Genomic DNA, 18346 nt, shown 5'->3' on the forward strand with positions numbered 1-18346 from the left:
AACTTGGAGAAAATGGAAATTTGTGACACTTTTAGGTTGAAAGTAGGAGCAAATTTTATCCTTGCAATTGAACCTACTTTACTATCGTAACTCCTATATATAGTAGAATGAGAGGTTCATCAGAGAGTCAAAATTTCGACTCGGGTTACGTCGTTAAAAAAATAAAACATATCGATGTCGGAAAAGATTGTATATCGCAATAGACGGCAAAGACGCGTCGTATTAACGAACAAACGTTATAAACTTGAAGTGGGGCCGAACGCTGACGGGGAACCACGTTAGCAGTTTGAAAAAAATCATCGCGCATGCAACATTGTTCATTCGATTGCACGTACACTCGCCATTGAGGTAATGATACTGTAACTGATGACACCAATAACCGACGATGCGATATGTCAGCAACGTGTATGTTTTCATGTTTATTTATTTATTTATTTTTTTTTTTTTTCATTTAGCTCGAGATTCATTTATCAAAATATCTTTACGTGTACAAAAACAAAGAGATGCAGAAAATTATTCGAGCAAATGTGTAGTATTCATAAATTGCACGATTATCGCGATAATAGTTTAAACAGCATACACGTCGTTCTGTTGTTTTTGTGCCACTCGAATCGACTGTAATGACTGTTAAGAAAACTAAACTGCCGACAGCTCGATGATACGACCGTAAATCGACATAATTTTTAGACACATAATGCGTACATTCCGAAGCATTCTTTCCGCAGCCACATACCCGTTTATCAGCTATGACTGATAATACACTGTTAACGCATTACGACAAAACACACGTAACAAAAAGCTTTTACGCGAAATTGCAAGTTACATAAAAATTGCGTGACACGTGTTCCGGTTTTGAAATTGGCGCATCTCGTAAACAACTCTTTCTTCCCGCACAGAAACTTCCTCGTCGGAAAAAAAAAAAAAATCATATGTGTCGAATTGCGTTTTGTTTCGTTTTCAGCGAACGAAAATGTAAACTGGTTGGAAATGAAAATGTAAAAAAACACGTAATTTATAGGTATACGACAACGTTTGCATATTCGTCTTTTGCGCCTGATAAGACGTTATCAGCGCAACAGTCAGTAAATTAATATCTTATATTCTGGTAACTGTTGATCTTTTTTTTTGTGTACAATTGTTAAACTTTTTGTCGAAGTTGCACGGCGTGTAAAATTTCTTAAATTAGATACTCTGTAGTTTATTGTTTTACGTTTCTACCATTACGCGAAGTACAGACAGATACGAGAGAGACGTCTTCAAGATGTTCACATACGTGGACAAGTTTACCATGATGAAATTTCCGGCTCGCAATGCGACGGGGGATTCCCGTCGCATAATGACGAAGATCATGTTTCTTCTGAATTTGTCGGAAAACTCGTACCAAGAACTTTGATAAATAGCTTGCGCCAATTCTTCCATCTGAAATTTTAGATAATCGCCGATAAAACTGTACAGAGTCAGTTGCGACAGAAAGGAACACTGAACTATCAAACTCTTTCCTATCATAATGACGTTGTTTACTTTTACCGCTAGAATAAACTGAAATCCTGAAAAAAAAGCAACATTTATTCAAAACCGTACAAATTTCAACTTACTTTTAGAAAATTCGTCACAACGCGATAAAACTCTGTGTGATACACTTACCCATTATGCACAACAGAATACTCATAATGAACAGTTGCACCAGCAACGCAAAACTGACGGTATCGGAAAGTTCTCTGGCCTTGTTTATCAAGTGGATGTGTCTTTTAATCAATATATTCAATCGATCGCAGTCGCGCAAATTGGCAACATCGAAGTCAACGAGTTTGGTGCACAAAATCTTTATTTGGCCGCAAAGATGCAACGTTATGTTGAGGAACAAAGCGTCGTTACCTTTAGTAAAGAGAAATCGTATCGATATTATACACCGGTATCATGCCGAATAATGAAAGTGAGAAAAGAAAAAAATCTGCATACCGCATCTTTACGTTTACATTATTTCCTTCTACACCGAAAAAATTATATTCTTGTAAGTGGAAGATTTTATACTTAAAAAAAATCTTCTTAAAGATTTTAGATGACATTCTTCTGAAATTAAGAATATATTCTTTATTTTTTTAAGAATATATTCTTAATTTAAGAATATAGTCTTTTTCGATAGTGAGATATATATGTTTTTCTATATAGAGACTTTTTATATTCTAATCAGTATATATTCTTATCAATATTACTATTTAGAGGATTTTCCTCTTAAAATAAGAAACTTATAAAGTACTTTATAAAGTACTTATTAAAGTATTTTATACTAAAATAGGCGCCAAGAAGAGTTTCTTATTTTAAGAGAAAAATCCTCTAAATAGTAATATTGATAAGAATATATACTGATTAGAATATAAAAAGCCTTTATAGAAAAACATATATATATCTCACTATCGAAAAAGATTATATTCTTAAATTAAAAATATATTCTTAAATAAAGAATATATTCTTTATTCTTTTATAAAGTACTCTTTAAGTATATTTTAGTATAAAAGTTTTTATACTAAAATATACTTAAAGTAAGTGGGATATCCTCAAAACAAGAATACAATTTTTTCGGTGTATAAAAGCGACGCGAAACATCACGCGCGTAAAAATGAATTAAGATTCGCGAGAAAGAATAGACAATATATACACACGATAGAAATAAATATAAAATATACAAACTATTACCGCTGTTAGCAGTAGTCGCGGTAAATATCGCAACAGTCTGGAAGAGGCAAATAATTGTATACATGCTCGTCGGAACGTGAAAGTATTTCACAGCGCAAGCTGATGGCAACGTATATTCCAACGCGGTCTCGTTCGTTGCGACACTCTGATTAAATCTGTCGCCACCCAAGAACGGAATTAACGCGTACATGAAACAGCTGAAGTAAGAGAAGCTCATCATGGAGCAACACAGCAATTTTCCTACGTAAGTGTGTTTTCGCATGATGGAATAATATCTCGGATGTTTGACGGTTTGATAGTCGTTCACCGCGGAGCAGTAATTGTTCGTCAAATTATTCGCGTAAATGCGAAAAGACGTTATTTTGATCACACCGAGAATCCCGCAGCAGATAAGCATGAGACAGTCCGTGTTTTTTTCCGCGTCGGTGCAGCCCAGATAAATTTCGACAGAAGGTAAAAACACCATCAGAGCCTGTCAATATACAAGCAACGCGCTTTTGTGGCGTATAACTTTTCATTGTGCGACACACGACATTTTATTTTTTTGTGCGGTAAAAACACACAATGTATGTAGAAAATTATTTGACATTTGAACAATACTAAACTGTTACTTGCATAAGCAAAAAAAATAGAAACAAGCAATTCAGAGTTTGGTATTTTATGGATTTTTAGTCGGATGCGCGATATCGTGTATCTTTACGCGCATAGAACTTGTTTTTCTCTTCTATTTCTTTGAACGATCGAATGTGAATGAGCGAACTGAGAAAAAATGCCTACCGCGGAAAATATACCCCAGGCGCATCGTATTAGCGAAAAGATGTCATAAACTTGAAGCGGCCAAACACCGATCGTCCACGCTATCAATTTGACGTGGATCATCGCGTACGCGATATCGTTGTTCCATCGTTGTTCGCTCGTCATAGTTTGGCGGGTCGATGTAATGAGTTCAATAGCAGACGATACGATCCGTATGTCGGCATAATACAAATACAAAGCGACATATATCGACGCTGCGTGCTGCGTGTATTCCGTGAATCATTTTCCATAACTTATACCCTCTCATAAGCTTCTCCGATAGCACATTGTTAAAGCATTATCCAAAAACTCACGAAACTAACTTTTTTATGCAAAATTATAGGTAAGAATTTCCCGACGAGAATATTCCGGTTTGAAAATCGACGCTTCTCGCGATCTATATTCCTTTTTCTTCCGCAAACATTTCGTTGTCAGAGAAAACTATTTCTCTCGCAACGCGCGAGCTGCTTTTATCTCATTTCAACAATTCTGACATTGTTTCGAGTAAAAAGTATTAAAGTATGTTTACCAGTGAGAATGTAATAATAAATATATGATTTACACGTGCGAGGAAGAATGGTAAGTGTTATTTCTATAATTTGCCTGAAATGTGAACTGTAATGAAATATTAAAAATATTTAACTAATATTTAACTAATATATTATCGCCGTCGCTTTTGAAGCATAGAAAGTTTTTTCACTATACTGTAACTACTACTGTTCGACTAGTTATTATGTTTGTGTATACAAATGTTACTTCGATCGATACTACACTGAAAAAATTATATTCTCGTAAGTAGAAGATTTTATACTTAAAAAATCTTCTTAAAGATTTTAGATGATATTCTTCTGAAATTAAGAATATATTTTTTATTTAAGAATATATTCTTTATTTAAGAATATATTCTTTATTTAAGAATATATTCTTAATTTAAGAATATAGTCTTCTTCGATAGTGAGATATATGTTTTTTTTTGTTTTTTTTTAATAATTAAAAATAATATAAGTGTTATAATTATTATTATACTGTATTAGTTTATATTTTATTATAAAAATAATAATTAAAAAGAATATAAATATAGATATAGATTATGATCATTAAAAATAAAAAATTAAACATAGGTAATATGTACGAGACACTTTAAAATGTAATAAAAATAAAATTATTTAAAAAATCTTACAAAATATCGTTATTAATGCAAAAGATATATAGATTACGTACTGATTATTTATATATAAATCTAATTAGTATATATTCCATCAGTATATATTCTAATCAGTATATATTCTTATCAATATTACTATTTAGAGGATTTTCCTCTTAAAATAAGAAACTCTTCTTGGCGTCTATTTTAGTATAAAATATACTTAAAGTAAGTGGGATATCCTCAAAACAAGAATACAATTTTTTCGGTATATCGATATTATACTTTGTGAAATCCTTTTAATCGTTTTTGTGTTCGTGATTTATTTCGCTTCTTACGTATCCAGCATTACACGAAGTACAGACAGATAAGAAAGAGACGTTTTCAAGATGTTCATGTACGTCGACAGATTTACCGTGATGAAATTTCCAGCTTGAAACGCGACCGGAAATTTTATTCGCATCATAACGAAGATGATGTTTCTTTTCAAATGGTTTGAAAACGTGTACCAAGTGCTTTAATAAACGGAAGTTGCTATTTCTTCCATCTGCGAGATCAAGTAGTCGCCGATAAAACTGTACAGAGACAATTGGAATAAAAAGGCGCACTGTATCATTAAGCTCTTTCCTATTATAACAACGTCGTTCATTTTTATCGCGAGAATAAGTTGAAATCCTGAAATCATTTCCGTAAGCTTTTTATATATTTTTTTTTTTTTTTACAAAACATATATATATGTATGCAATAATAAATACTTACCCATTACGCATAGGATAATACTTATGAGAGACAATTGCGTCAGAAATACAAAATTGGCAGCTTCGGAAAGTTTCTTGGCCTTGCGTATCAAGTAGATATGCCTTTTAATTAATGTGTTCAATCGATCGTAGTCGTGCGTGTCGTCAAAATCGACAAATTTGGCGTTCAGAATCTTTATCTGACCGCAAAGATGCAACGTTATGTTGAGAATCAAAGAATCGTTTTACCTTTGCAAAAAGTATAATTAGTAAAAGTATAATTAGTAAAAAAATGAAAACAAGAGAAATAAAATATAGCGTGCATTACAATTTNTTTTTTTTTTTTTTTATTGGAACATTCCTTATTTTACGCATAAAAACGATGTATAAAATTACCAAGCATACAAAAAAAAAAAAAAAAAAAAACAACACAGAAGTAAAACTAAATATTACCCATGTTGGTGTGAGACGATGTAAATAACACGATCGTCTGGAAAAGACAGATAATTGTGTGCATGTTTTGCGGAGTGTGAAAATATTCCAATGCGCAAGCTGAAGGTAACGTGTATTCCAACATGGTCTCGTTATCGATGTCATTCTGATTATCCTTGTCGCCACCAAGAAACGGAGTCACCGACATCATGAGACAGCTGAAGTAAGTGAAGCCCATCAACGAACAAAACAATAATCTTCCGATGTAAGTATGTTTTGGCATGATGGAATAATCTCTTGGATTTGTGATAGTCTGATAATCGGTCACGGCCGAGTTGTAATTCTCGATCAAGTTCTTCGCGTAAATGCGAAATGATAACGTCTTTACTATGCCGAGAATTCCGCAGCAGATGAGCATGAAATGATCCATATTCTTCTCCGTGTCGGTGCAGCCCAAGGAAATCTCGATGAGAGGTAACAACACTAGTGAAGTCTGTGTTAACACCTGTATATAAGTATGCTACACTTCTATTCGGTAAACTTCTATTGTGTGCAATATCGACGTATCTTTTTCAGCATATTGTTACTTGTATTTTGCGGAAAGAGAGAGAGAGAGAGAGAGAGAGAGAGAGTATTTTAAATAATATCTATAATAGAATCACTTTTGTTTATACTACCATATCACGTGTGTTTAAGTTAGGCTGTGCGCATGGATAGGGTAAAAGACCCAATTACTGTCACCTGCCCAATTACTGTCACCCTAAGCTATTTTATTTAAAATATTAAATAAATTCTAAAAAGTTATGCATGAAAAAAAAAATCTAACATAGAATTTTAAGTGCAATTGATATAATGAAAAATCCAGCACTCAACATTCTTGTCTCATTTCTTTCATTTTAGGGGTGACAGTAATAGCCTTCGCATCGTTCTTTTTTAATTATTAAATTTATAAATAAAAAAATAGAGATTTTGAGAGACGGTATTATTTTGTTCCTTATATTAGAGACATCGAATAATACCAGATAAGAAGGAAAACACATGTTTTTGATAAATAAATAGTAAAAACAATTCGCCAACGCCAGAGTTTATTATTCAGGTGACGGTAATTGAGTCTTTTACCCTATCATTGACAAATTGCACAGTTGATTTGACGGAAAAAGCGTGTTTGTTATTGCAATAAGTTTTTTACTGACTTGTTACACGATTTCGTGAATTTAACTGAATTTCGCTGAATATTATTACTTCCAAGAAACTAATAATTAATATTTAACAAAATGCATCTACCAATATGCAATTTTGACACTTGATATTCGTGCGATATTGAAACTTTTTAGCGTCGCGAGCGCAACATCGTTCGCGTGAAAGTTATTTTATCTGCTTTCTCGAACGATCGAATGTGAACGAGCGAACAAGATCAAGAACTGCGAAAAAATGCCTACCGTGGAAAAAGTAGCCCATGTGCATCGTATCAACGAAAACACGTTATAAACTTGAAGCGGCCAGACACCGATCGGCCACGCTAACAGTTTAACGTGGTTCATCGCGTATGCAATGTCGCTGTTCCATCGTTTACTTGCCATGATGATCGACGTAATGACTTTGACTGATTTCCGATAGCGAATGATGATTCGCTCGGCATGTCGATTGCGTAATGTGCAAATCGACGTGTATCGACGTATCATTTGTGCATTTCCGAATCATCCCTTATTCAGTTCGAAAACTTATATACCCGCTTATCATCACGCTCGATAGTACAATATTGAAGCGTTGTTTCTAAACCGTCGCGAACTAAAGCTGTTACGCGGAATTAAATTTCGGGTAACGTGCAAAATATCCGACGTTCCAGTTCGAAAATTGCCGCTTCGTGATCTATCTCTTGTTCTTCTTCGCACGCAAATTTCGTTGATTAGATTAGAAAACCTAACCGTTTTTCTTTCTCTCAACGCCAGAGTTGTCGTTTTTTATTTCGTTTCAACAGTGTCTTGAGACGTCACATTTTTAAGTAAAAAAAGTATTAAAGAACACATTGTTCAAAAGTGAAGAATATATTATAGGTACGTGGTTTTATATATGTAAGTGTTGTTAACGTATTTATACTTTGAAATCTAAACTGACAAGATATTGTCAACGTAACTTTATGTACAAGGTCTGAAACTTTGTGACATAAGTGTAAAGGTGGATCCAAACAGAAAAGAGTCGTGTGTGATTTTGCAAAAAGTTGCAACGGTTATTAAAATATTAATTAATTCGAGCGCGTATAAAAAGAAAGCCATCGGTTGAAACTCCTCGTGGACGTGTGACAGAATCATGTGATTTTCAATCCTTCAAAAGAGAAACGAGAGGCGGAATAACTCAGCGAGCGACGTGCGGCACACGCCTTCCCGTTATCAGCTGATATTGATTTTTTAAACATCACATGATTTCACACATAGAATCCGTCGCTTTCCACGCGCTCATTCGCTCTCATATTAATTATTTAACTAATAAGAAAATTACAGAATGAAGTCATACGAGCCGCTTTTGCAGGATGTTATGCAGAAATATATATATGTAGTAAGTAGAAATATATATATGTAGTATATATATATGTATACACATATGTATATGTACATCAAAAAAATTGTATTCTTGTTTTGAGGATATCCTACTTACTTTAAGTATATTTTATACTAAAATAGGCGCCAAGAAGAGTTTCTTATTTTAAGAAGAAAATCTTCTAAATAGTGATATTGATAAGAATATATACTGATTAGAATATAAAAAGCCTCTATAGAAAAACATATATATCTCACTATCGAAAAAGACTATATTCTTAAATTAAGAATATATTCTTAATTTCAGAAGAATGTCATCTAAAATCTTTAAGAAGATTTTTTAAGTATAAAATCTACTTACGAGAATATAAATTTTTTCGCGGTGTATATATGTAACCACGTGTAAATTACAAGTGAAATTTTTGAATTGAAAATACAATTCTTAAATTCATATAGGATGCTATTTTTGCATCACATATATGATAGACTCCGAATTCCCCCCCAACTAATTTTTAAAATATTGCGAAAAAAACTATATATATTATATATTTCTGCATAACATCCTGCAAAAGCGGCTCGTATGACTTCATTTTGTAATTTTCTTATTAGAATTTGGAGAGCCTGAAAGTTTCTTTAATTAATTAACGTTTAATAAATATTGCGAATTTAAAAAAATAGCACGTGACTTTTTTGTTTTAATTAACCTGATCCACCTACTTTTTTGCTTTGATAAAAAAAAATTTAGACACTTTGTGTAAAATCTTGCTTTCACACACGGTACAATATTTTATTCTCATATTCGATTATTTATCGTTTGTGTGCGCACATCGATGTTCGTACATCTCTTCAGATATCGGCGGTCACAAGATATTTTGAATCAAACTCTTTCTCTTTTGGTTCTTTATATTTTAATTATCCAGAGAAATGAACTAACTCGGAACATCTGGTGACTTTCGATATCGATACGAAGATGAAGATACATCTGTATGAACAAGATATCATCGGTGTACAAAGACATTACTTTTTGTCGTTATTATAGTAGTTTGCAGAATCTCTGGAATTTTTTGCGTCTGTATTTGCGCTCTTACGTTTCTATCATTACGCGAAGTACAGACAGATACGAAAGAGACGTCTTCAAGATGTTCATATACGTCGACAGATTTACCATAATGAAATTTCCGGCTTTCAACGCAACGGGAAATTCTCGTCGCATTATGACAAATATCACGTTTCTCTTCGTATTCTCCGACAACTTGTACCAAGCGCTTTGATAAACGGAAAGTGCTATTTCTTCCATCTGCGAGATCAGATAATCACCGATAAAACTGTACAGACTTAATTGCGCAACGAAGGCGAAAATCATTATCAAACTTTTTCCTATTACAATAACGTTGTTTAATTTTATCGCAAGAATAAGTTGAAATCCTGAAAAAAAAAAAACAGTTGATTTTTGAAACGCGCAAGATTTTTGCGAAACATTTTGCGACAAAAAAAACAAACTGTCACGACTTACCCAATATACACAAGATTATGCTCAGAAGAAACAATTGCATCAGCAAGGCGATATTGATAGTCTCGGAAAGTTTGTTCGCCTTACGTATCAGGTAGATGTGCCTTTTAATTAACGCGATCAATCGATCGTGCGAACTTGTGCCATCAAGATCGACATATTTGCGATTTAGAATCTTTATCTGGCCGCAAAGATGCAATACTATACTGAGGAATAAGGTGTCGTTACCTTTGCAAAGAAAAAAACAATCACAAATAAAAAATACCAAAAAGAATACAAAAATACATTGACGCGTTATTATTAAACAATGAGAGTAAAACTCTTGATGAAAACACGGCAATAAAATAGCTGCACACGCGAAAAAAAAATCACGGGAATAAATATAACATTGATCAGCTGGAGAAACGAGCTGTAAAAAATAAAAACAAAAAACAGCGTTACCCATATAAGTGTTGCACGTTGTAAATAACGCAAGCGTTTGGACAATAAGAACGATTGTGCGCATGCTTGTCGGAATCCGAAAATATTCCAGAGCGCAAGTCGAAGGTACAATGTACTCAAATACGGTCTCGTTGGTGACATTCTGATCGGTTTTGACGCCGCCCAAAACAGGAATTGCTGCAATTATGAAACAGCTGAAGTAAGACGAGCCCAGCAAACAACAGAACAGTAATTTCCCTATGTAAGTGTGTCTTCGCATGATGAAATAATCTCTCGGATTTTTGATCGTCTTGTAGTCGTTCACGGCGGAGCTGTAATTATCCGTCAAGTTCTTCGCGTAAATGCGAAACAGTATCGTCTTGGTCACGCCGAGAGTTCCGCAGCAGATAAGCATGAGACATTCTATGTTTTTCTCCGTGACGGTGCAGCCCAATAACATCTCGGTCGAACATAACAACACCATCGTACTCTGTGTTAAATGTAATTAATAAATTTTTTTTAGCTAACCGTTGCGAGTCGGGAAGTAATAGCCTCTTTGGCTTTCCAGGCTCTCCCTCATAGCGTGCTTGAGGACCATAGAGGGGTTTTAGCGGGTTCGAGTCCCACACTACCCTGGTCCTCCCCAAGGGATCAGGGCGTGCGCGGACATTTCCCCTCTTAAAAAAAAGAAAAAAAAAAGCTAACCGTTGTAACAATTCGACAGGATCATTACATATTCGTGATCATTACACGCGCATGTGCTAAAACATTTTCTAGAAATTTATTTAAATAACATCTACCGATCACATGCGCGACTATCAATATAAAATATATAGTCAATTGTGTCCTGAGAATAAAACCCGTCAACAAATGCATAAATAATCCGAGAAAAAGCTGTTTTACGCTTATCGATAAGTTTATAACAATTTAACAAAATTGAATAAGAATAATGGAGCTCTAATAAGAACCATTTGAGCTCGATACAGACCTTGTATAATTGTGTTTTTAAATTTTAATTTGTTATTACCTCGAGCGGTTTTATTGTTACTTTATTACATTTGATTTAACAAAAATTTTGTTGATTGAATTATTATTTTACATTAGACATTTCTACGTTCAGACGTTACTACGGTTGAAAAAAAAAAACAAAGTTTTATGTATTCAACAGCAAAGCGACCCTATCGGACGTCACAAAGATTAGATACTTCGGTATTTTTCATCTCGAGATAACGAAGTTTTTATCTGGACGCGCACAATGTCGTTTATACGCAAAAGTTTTACCTACATCCTCGAACGATCGAACATGAATGAGCAACGGTATCGAACTGAAGAAATGCGTACCGCGGAAAAAATACCCCAGAGACATCGTATTATCGAAAAATTGTTATAAACTTGAAGCGGCCAAACGCCGATCGGCCACGATATCAATTTGACGTAGTTCATCGCGTATGCGATATCGTCCTTCCATCGTTCGCTCGCCATGTGGTGGTGGTGGTCGATGTAATGACCATAACCGATCCATTTAGCCGATGATGCGGTCCGTACGCGCCGACAGAATATATGTGCAACAACGTGTAACAGATATGCATATATTCCAAATCATTTCTTATTCACTCGAAACCTATACCCGCTTATCAGTCGCCTCCGTAAGCTGCAACACACACTTGTATTATGGTAAATACATGGAACTAAACTTTTATGCAAAATTGTGACTCAAAACATTTGTGTTACAAATGTTCTAGTCTACAACGTTTTTTGTCATGCTCCATTTCTTCGTTTTGTATAAAGAAATATTTGTCGTCACCGTACCTGAATGTATTTTTCTTTGCGCGTTTGTACGTTTGTCCGTTGACAATTTTTATCAGTTGACATACTATCGCAAACAAAAATTAACATAATTTGTAACTATCTACGAGTGAGTATAATTAGGTACTTTTACATTGTTGTGTAAGAGAGTAAATTATATTGTATATTTTCTGTTACTCTAACTTTCGAATTCAACGGCCGATAATAACTTTCATAGCGAGTTTGTACGATGGCGCGACTCGAGGTGACGAATATTTTCTGTTGTCTCTCCCTCTAAGATATTTATCGATTATCGGACGAATCAATCGATACATTCGAAAACAGAGTCGATCTTAAGACGTACAACTGAGAAGCGAGAGAGAAGCTCCGAGTCCGCGCCATACGATAAAGATAAACGAAATGCTACGCGCTCCAACTAATTGTAAGTTGTAATTAATATTAAATATACAAGTTTTCTCCATTTTACTTGTTATTATTAAATTAATTTGAAGTATCGCAACTATGAATTTATTTATTTTAATTTATCATCAATATATCCATTTTAAAACAATTGTTTTAACAATTGTTTTGATTACCAAATTAAACAAATAGAATAAAATTGAAACTATTTAAGAGAGAAAATACGTAAAATAGATAAGTGGATTGTGTGTAGATAAAATTTATCAAGACTGTCAAACTGATAAGAGAAGGTATGCACACGAACTGTACATACCGCACAGACAGGTTTATTTCTAGAGTTCAGAGTATTATAATATATATTTACTTAATTATTTGTGTGCAAATATTAAGTCTTGTCGATTTATATAGTTTGTATGTAATATATAAATGTTCTGTGTTTTTTTATTGTTTTTTTTAATTCAATTTTACGGCTCCATCATTACGCGTAGTACGGATATGTACGAAAGAGAGGTCTTCAGAATGCTCATGTAAGTCTCCAGATTGACGAAAATAAAATTTCCAGCTTGCAACGAGACGGAAGATTCTCTTCTCATAATGACGAAGATTATGCTCTTCTTCACTTGTTCAGGAAATTCGTACCACACGCTTTGGTAAATAGAAGTCGCTACTTTTTCCATCTGGGATTTAAGATATTCCCCGGTGAAACAATAAAGCGTGAGTTGCGTCAGAAAGGAACACAGCACCATCAAACTTTTCCACACTATTATATAGTTGTTCACTTGCAGCGCTAAGATGCACTGAAATCCTGAAAGATTTTGCACTTGCGTAGAACACGTCGACACTTTTGTCAGGTTTTACAAAACTGCGATATATACGCGCGATGTATACGAAGATATATTTACCCATTATGCACAAAAGAATACTCATAATAAACAATTTCACCAGCAAGAAGAAATTGACCGTCTCGATGAGTTCTTTGGCTCTGTTTATTAAGTAGATGTGTCTCTCGACTAGTGTATTGAAGCTATCGTGGTTGTGCGATTTTCCAACGAAGCAATCGGCGAATTTGGAATTCAGAATCTTCATCTGGCCGCAAAGATGCAACGCTGTACCGAGAAACATAACGTCGATGCCTTTGTAAAAAAAAAAAAAAAAAAAACAAAAAGCTATATAGTTTATCACATAATATTTATCATAAATATATGTACATATTACATAAATCAAGAAGCCGACTATTGATAGCAATTTATCAACGAGTAATGCATTATCGTAAAGTAAAATGTCCCGGTATTCGGAATAGCGGCGAAATATCTACTGATTTAATGTGTATAAAAGTATCATAAAATGTAAACAATTTTTATTTTATCACGAGTTGACGCGATCAATTATTGAAAACTGAAACAACAAACTTATTAATAACTTTCTGAATTAGATGTATTTATTTTAATAAAAATACGAAAATGCGCAAATGTCCCAGTAAGCGGACAATTTAAAATGCATTTATAACTACACCGAAAAAATTATATTCTCGTAAGTAGAAGATTTTATACTTAAAAAATCTTCTTAAAGATTTTAGATGATATTCTTCTGAAATTAAGAATATATTCTTTATTTAAGAATATATTTTTAATTTAAGAATATAGTCTTTTTCGATAGTGAGATATATATGTTTTTCTATAGAGGCTTTTTATATTCTAATCAATATATATTCTTATCAATATTACTATTTAGAGGATTTTCCTCTTAAAATAAGAAACTCTTCTTAGCGCCTATTTTAGTAAATATATAAATAATTATAAAATATACTTAAAGTAAGTGGGATATCCTCAAAACAAGAATACAATTTTTTCGGTGTAATAACTTTCAATGTTATGTAATCATTATTTCACTTAATGTTGATAAATTTTTATACTTTACGATAAAAATGTTTGTTCTTAATTATATTAAAAATTAAGATACACAAAATATGACTGAGAAATTTGCATTATTGTTCGGATGCTGGAACATTTATCTTACAGTCAAAAAATAGAACTATTACCGATATTCGCCTGATTCGAAGAAAGTAGCGCGAAACCAACGAAGAAGTAAAGAATTTTGTACATGATTCTCGAAGGATAGAGATGATCCATACCGCACTCCGCCGGAACCGGATATATCAGCATGGTTCTGTTGGTCACGGTATTCAGATATTCTCTGTTAATCATTAAGGGAATCAATATGTACAACATGCAGCTCGGAAATGAGAACGTAGTCATAAAATAGAACAAAAGTCTTCCTAGGTGAGTGTGTTTTTTCATAACGGACAAATCGCTCGGATCTTTGACGGTTTGATAATCTTTCACGACGGAGACGTAGTTGCTCGTCAAGTTCTTTAAGTAAATTCGAAAACACGTGTTCTTCGCCACTCCCATAATTCCGGCGGAAATAAACATGATGCAGTCTGTGTTCTTCTCCGGGTTGGTGCAGCCGAAGTAAATTTCAAGCGTAGGCAATATCGACATTAAAGCCTGTTGATGTGATGAATTATGTTAATACGAAAAACGTAGTGTTTTTTTTTTCGTGAAGTAAATTTTATTGTTTCGCGACAGAGATCTCTGTCGAAATTATTATTAACATGTATATATTAAATAATTTTTTATGTAAAAAATTTATATCCGCAAATGTGAATAGTAGATATCGTAAACAATATCGCACACTCTGTCCGCTCGGAAATTGTTTTATCAGCGAACTTGTTGCGAACTCATCGCGCGTGTGACTCAGCAACAAGTTGTAACCCAAGAAAATATATACGTACCGAGGCCACAATAGACCAAATGCATCGTATTAGCGAAAACGTATCGTAAACCTGTAGCGGCCAGAAACCTACCGGCCACGTCATCCATTTTACATGATTCATCGCGTATGCAATGTCATCATTCCATTCTTTACTCGCCATCGGATCGATGTAATGACGATGTAAGCGATGCCGACGACGAGAAGACGCTCCGAACATTGACAGAAACGTTGACAGTTCGCGAATTATTTTTTATTCAACCGAGCGGAAAACTCGAGATATCTTATACCCGCTTATCATCTCTCGCGTCTTTTAACTCTCTTTATGTTGTTATCGCATTATCACCGAAATACACGGTATTTGAGTTTTTACGAAGTTCTTATTGCTTCTGAAGAATTTATGTCGCGATGTTTCCTTGTAATGACGCACGGTACTTCGCGTACAGTTTCTTGATAAAACTGCACGAAACCGAACGCAACCGAACGCGTACGCGTGTGTGTTGGGGAGAACCCAGACGCACGCACAAAATAAAAACGAACACGGCAGAGTGTTGCGTCAATCGATCACAATCTCAATTGGATACGACAAGAGAAACACGATTGCGCACGGTTCAAGTCGGATACAATTTTTCGATCGACACTGTAATTGATCACACGTGTGATAAGTATAATGAGAATTATGCATAAAAAATACACTTACTTTCATTTTCGTATATGTCGTAGATCACAAAGTTGTCATTTCCTAACAAGAATCACTCTAGTAAGCAAAAACTATATATCACTGAAAGACATTCTGAAAAATTCTTCCAAGTCGAAAAAATAACCATGTAAAATTAATTACTTTTAATTTAGTTGACTTTTACACCTTAAGTTTGTTATCTTTATATTTTTATTTTCTTACTTTTTTAAATTTAATCTAAAAATTGTAATTAAATTAATAGCACATTACAATTACATATAATTGAATTTACATTAATTTAACATTTTCTTAGTTTTGTTTTTTAACTTAAAAAATACTTTTAATTTATGAAATCTAATCAATCGAATAAATGAATAAATAATTAGTCTTAAAGAGCCGTTTGCAGGATGTTGTGCGGAAAATATGTCTTATATGTGTGTACACATATATAAGTAAATTCACGTTTTTCACGTGTGTTTTTCAAATTGAAATTTTTTCGCAATATTTTAAATCAATTAGAAGGAGGGGGTATTCGGGGTCTATTATATATAAGATGCAAAACTAGCATCCTATATGAATTTAAGAATTGAAATTTCAATTCGAAAAACACACGTGGAAAAACGTGAATTTACTTATATATGTGTACACACATATAAGACATATTTTCCGCCCAACATCCTGCGAACGGCTCTTTAAGACTAATTATTTATTCATTTATTAAGTTTAATAAACTTCATGAGCCTGAGGAGATCCTCAATTTAATATTGATTGTTCTAATCAATTGATATTTTTGTATATAATGTTTTTGTAAATCTTATTAGATATTATGAATTTTTTAATTTACTCTCACGTAATAAAACAGTTAATTAGCGTTTTATTTTTGCGATTCATTGATTAATTCTTATTTGAAACAATTTTACATCATACAATTAGTTTCCTTGTACGCAAAAGAGGATTTTGTGACTTCTATAAGTACTTTCTTTGAAGAATATAATCATATTGCGACTGTGCTAAGTTTCCGTTCGTTGTTTCTCGATCATAACTCGCAACGCGGACAGGTAAGACACCGCGGTTTTCAGAATATCTGTAAAAGTAGCACGCGTGACATAGAAAAACTTTCCGGCGGTAAGTCGAATAGGCGCGTTCGTCTTTATCATGATAAATGTCAGATCTCTTATCTCGTTGGGCGGGAAGTCGCACCAGTTGCTGTCGTAAACGGCGAAGGACAGCGCCTCGCTCTGATCTCTCAGGTTGTCGCCCGCGTACGAATACAAGAAGGATTGCAGCAGCATGACGATCATCACCACAACGCTCTTCACCGTCATGACTGTGTCGTGAATGTGCAATGACTCGATGAGTCCGAAGCCTTTTAATCAATATATATTTTCTTATCTGAATTAATCTTTCTCATTCGCAGGACGCAAACTAGACGTTTCAGTAAACGAGTAAAAACATTTCTGACTTGAGTTTGACTTAAACGCGAGTTAAAACTGCGACACGTCGAACAACAGAGATAATTCTCTTGTAAATAATAAAAATTATCTCGAAATAAATTTTTAAATATATTAATCAACACATTTTTCTCTACGTACGGAATAATATTGTGTACAAACAAATTAATCGTCAACTCACCTGTCACGCATATCAGAATGGCGCTAGTGAAGATTTGAGTCAAAATAATTATGTTGTAGGTGTCCTCGATCGTTTCCGCGAGTCCTAACAGTTCTCGATGTCTGACAACGAGGTCCTCGACGAGGCTGGTTTTCTCGTGCCTGCGCCGATCGATTTGCCGAAAACCGATCATCAACAGTTCGAGCTGTCCGCACAGATGGAGCGTGACACCGACGAACATTCCCTCCGTGCAACAATTTCCGGCGTAAGCAATGAACAACTGAATCACCTGGTACAACGTGACGAGCGCATATTGCAGATTGGAAACGGACTCGAAGACGCAGGACGTGGGCAGGTAGGACGGTCTCTCGTTGGCGTTCAGAACGGGCAGAAGTCGCAGCATGTACAACGTGAAGGCGAAGAAACCGGAATAAAACAGCGACAGAGATATCGTTCTCGCCATGCGCGCGTACCGGATCATGATCTCGCGCGATCTCGCGTTATCGACGCCGCACCAGTCCCGAATGACGTGAGATATGTTGACGGAGAGATTGGATCGTTGCGTCCGCAAAAAGACGAGTTTGACGACCACCAGCATAGCGCTCGCGGTCACCACGTAGGTGTCAATCGGATCCTCGGAGGAGTCTTCGCAGGAGAGTTGGATCTCCATCACGAGCGTTGTCGCGAGAACAATCTGAGATGATTACTCGCAGAGTTTATTTCTTTCGTTTTCAGGACGGAAAAGTTAATTTTTATATATATAAATTATATATAAATTATATATAAAATTTATTATAATTTATATATATAATA

General features: G+C 34.4%; 6 protein-coding genes across 6 annotated transcripts; all 6 read right to left on the reverse strand.

The window, feature by feature from the left end:
* Window positions 1–1206: 1206 nt before the first annotated feature.
* LOC109861023 lies at window positions 1207–3615 on the reverse strand. Its single transcript, XM_020440498.1, has 4 exons — window positions 3472–3615; window positions 2695–3166; window positions 1645–1875; window positions 1207–1547 (listed from the first exon to the last, which is right to left on the reverse strand). Exons 1-4 carry the CDS (start codon window positions 3613–3615, stop codon window positions 1207–1209), a joined length of 1188 nt encoding a protein of 395 aa, XP_020296087.1.
* Window positions 3616–4967: 1352 nt separating this feature from the next.
* LOC109861024 lies at window positions 4968–7382 on the reverse strand. Its single transcript, XM_020440500.1, is given in 4 exon segments — window positions 4968–5308; window positions 5393–5617; window positions 5824–6307; window positions 7242–7382. Coding segments are annotated over 4 exon segments (1191 nt in total).
* A 1971-nt stretch (window positions 7383–9353) lies between these two features.
* On the reverse strand, window positions 9354–10750 carry LOC109861025 (odorant receptor 30a-like). The gene is made up of 3 exons (XM_020440501.1): window positions 10288–10750; window positions 9850–10083; window positions 9354–9761 (listed from the first exon to the last, which is right to left on the reverse strand). The coding sequence occupies exons 1-3, from the start codon at window positions 10748–10750 to the stop codon at window positions 9421–9423; spliced, it is 1038 nt and encodes a 345-aa protein (XP_020296090.1). The 3' UTR covers window positions 9354–9420.
* A 2185-nt stretch (window positions 10751–12935) lies between these two features.
* Window positions 12936–13593, reverse strand: LOC109861026 (odorant receptor 13a-like). Its single transcript, XM_020440502.1, has 2 exons — window positions 13374–13593; window positions 12936–13276 (listed from the first exon to the last, which is right to left on the reverse strand). Exons 1-2 carry the CDS (start codon window positions 13591–13593, stop codon window positions 12936–12938), a joined length of 561 nt encoding a protein of 186 aa, XP_020296091.1.
* Window positions 13594–14489: 896 nt separating this feature from the next.
* On the reverse strand, window positions 14490–16009 carry LOC109861027. Its single transcript, XM_020440503.1, has 2 exons — window positions 15266–16009; window positions 14490–14978 (listed from the first exon to the last, which is right to left on the reverse strand). The coding sequence occupies exons 1-2, from the start codon at window positions 15461–15463 to the stop codon at window positions 14490–14492; spliced, it is 687 nt and encodes a 228-aa protein (XP_020296092.1). The 5' UTR covers window positions 15464–16009.
* Window positions 16010–16799: 790 nt separating this feature from the next.
* Window positions 16800–18077, reverse strand: LOC109861017 (odorant receptor 85c-like). The gene is made up of 2 exons (XM_020440492.1): window positions 17555–18077; window positions 16800–17288 (listed from the first exon to the last, which is right to left on the reverse strand). Exons 1-2 carry the CDS (start codon window positions 18012–18014, stop codon window positions 16933–16935), a joined length of 816 nt encoding a protein of 271 aa, XP_020296081.1. The 5' UTR covers window positions 18015–18077; the 3' UTR covers window positions 16800–16932.
* Between the last annotated feature and the right edge of the window lie 269 nt (window positions 18078–18346).

The sequence above is a fragment of the Pseudomyrmex gracilis genome, unplaced genomic scaffold (genome assembly GCF_002006095.1).
Source record: "Pseudomyrmex gracilis isolate BER0280 unplaced genomic scaffold, ASM200609v1 scaffold_543, whole genome shotgun sequence".
Taxonomy (NCBI): domain Eukaryota; kingdom Metazoa; phylum Arthropoda; class Insecta; order Hymenoptera; family Formicidae; genus Pseudomyrmex; species Pseudomyrmex gracilis.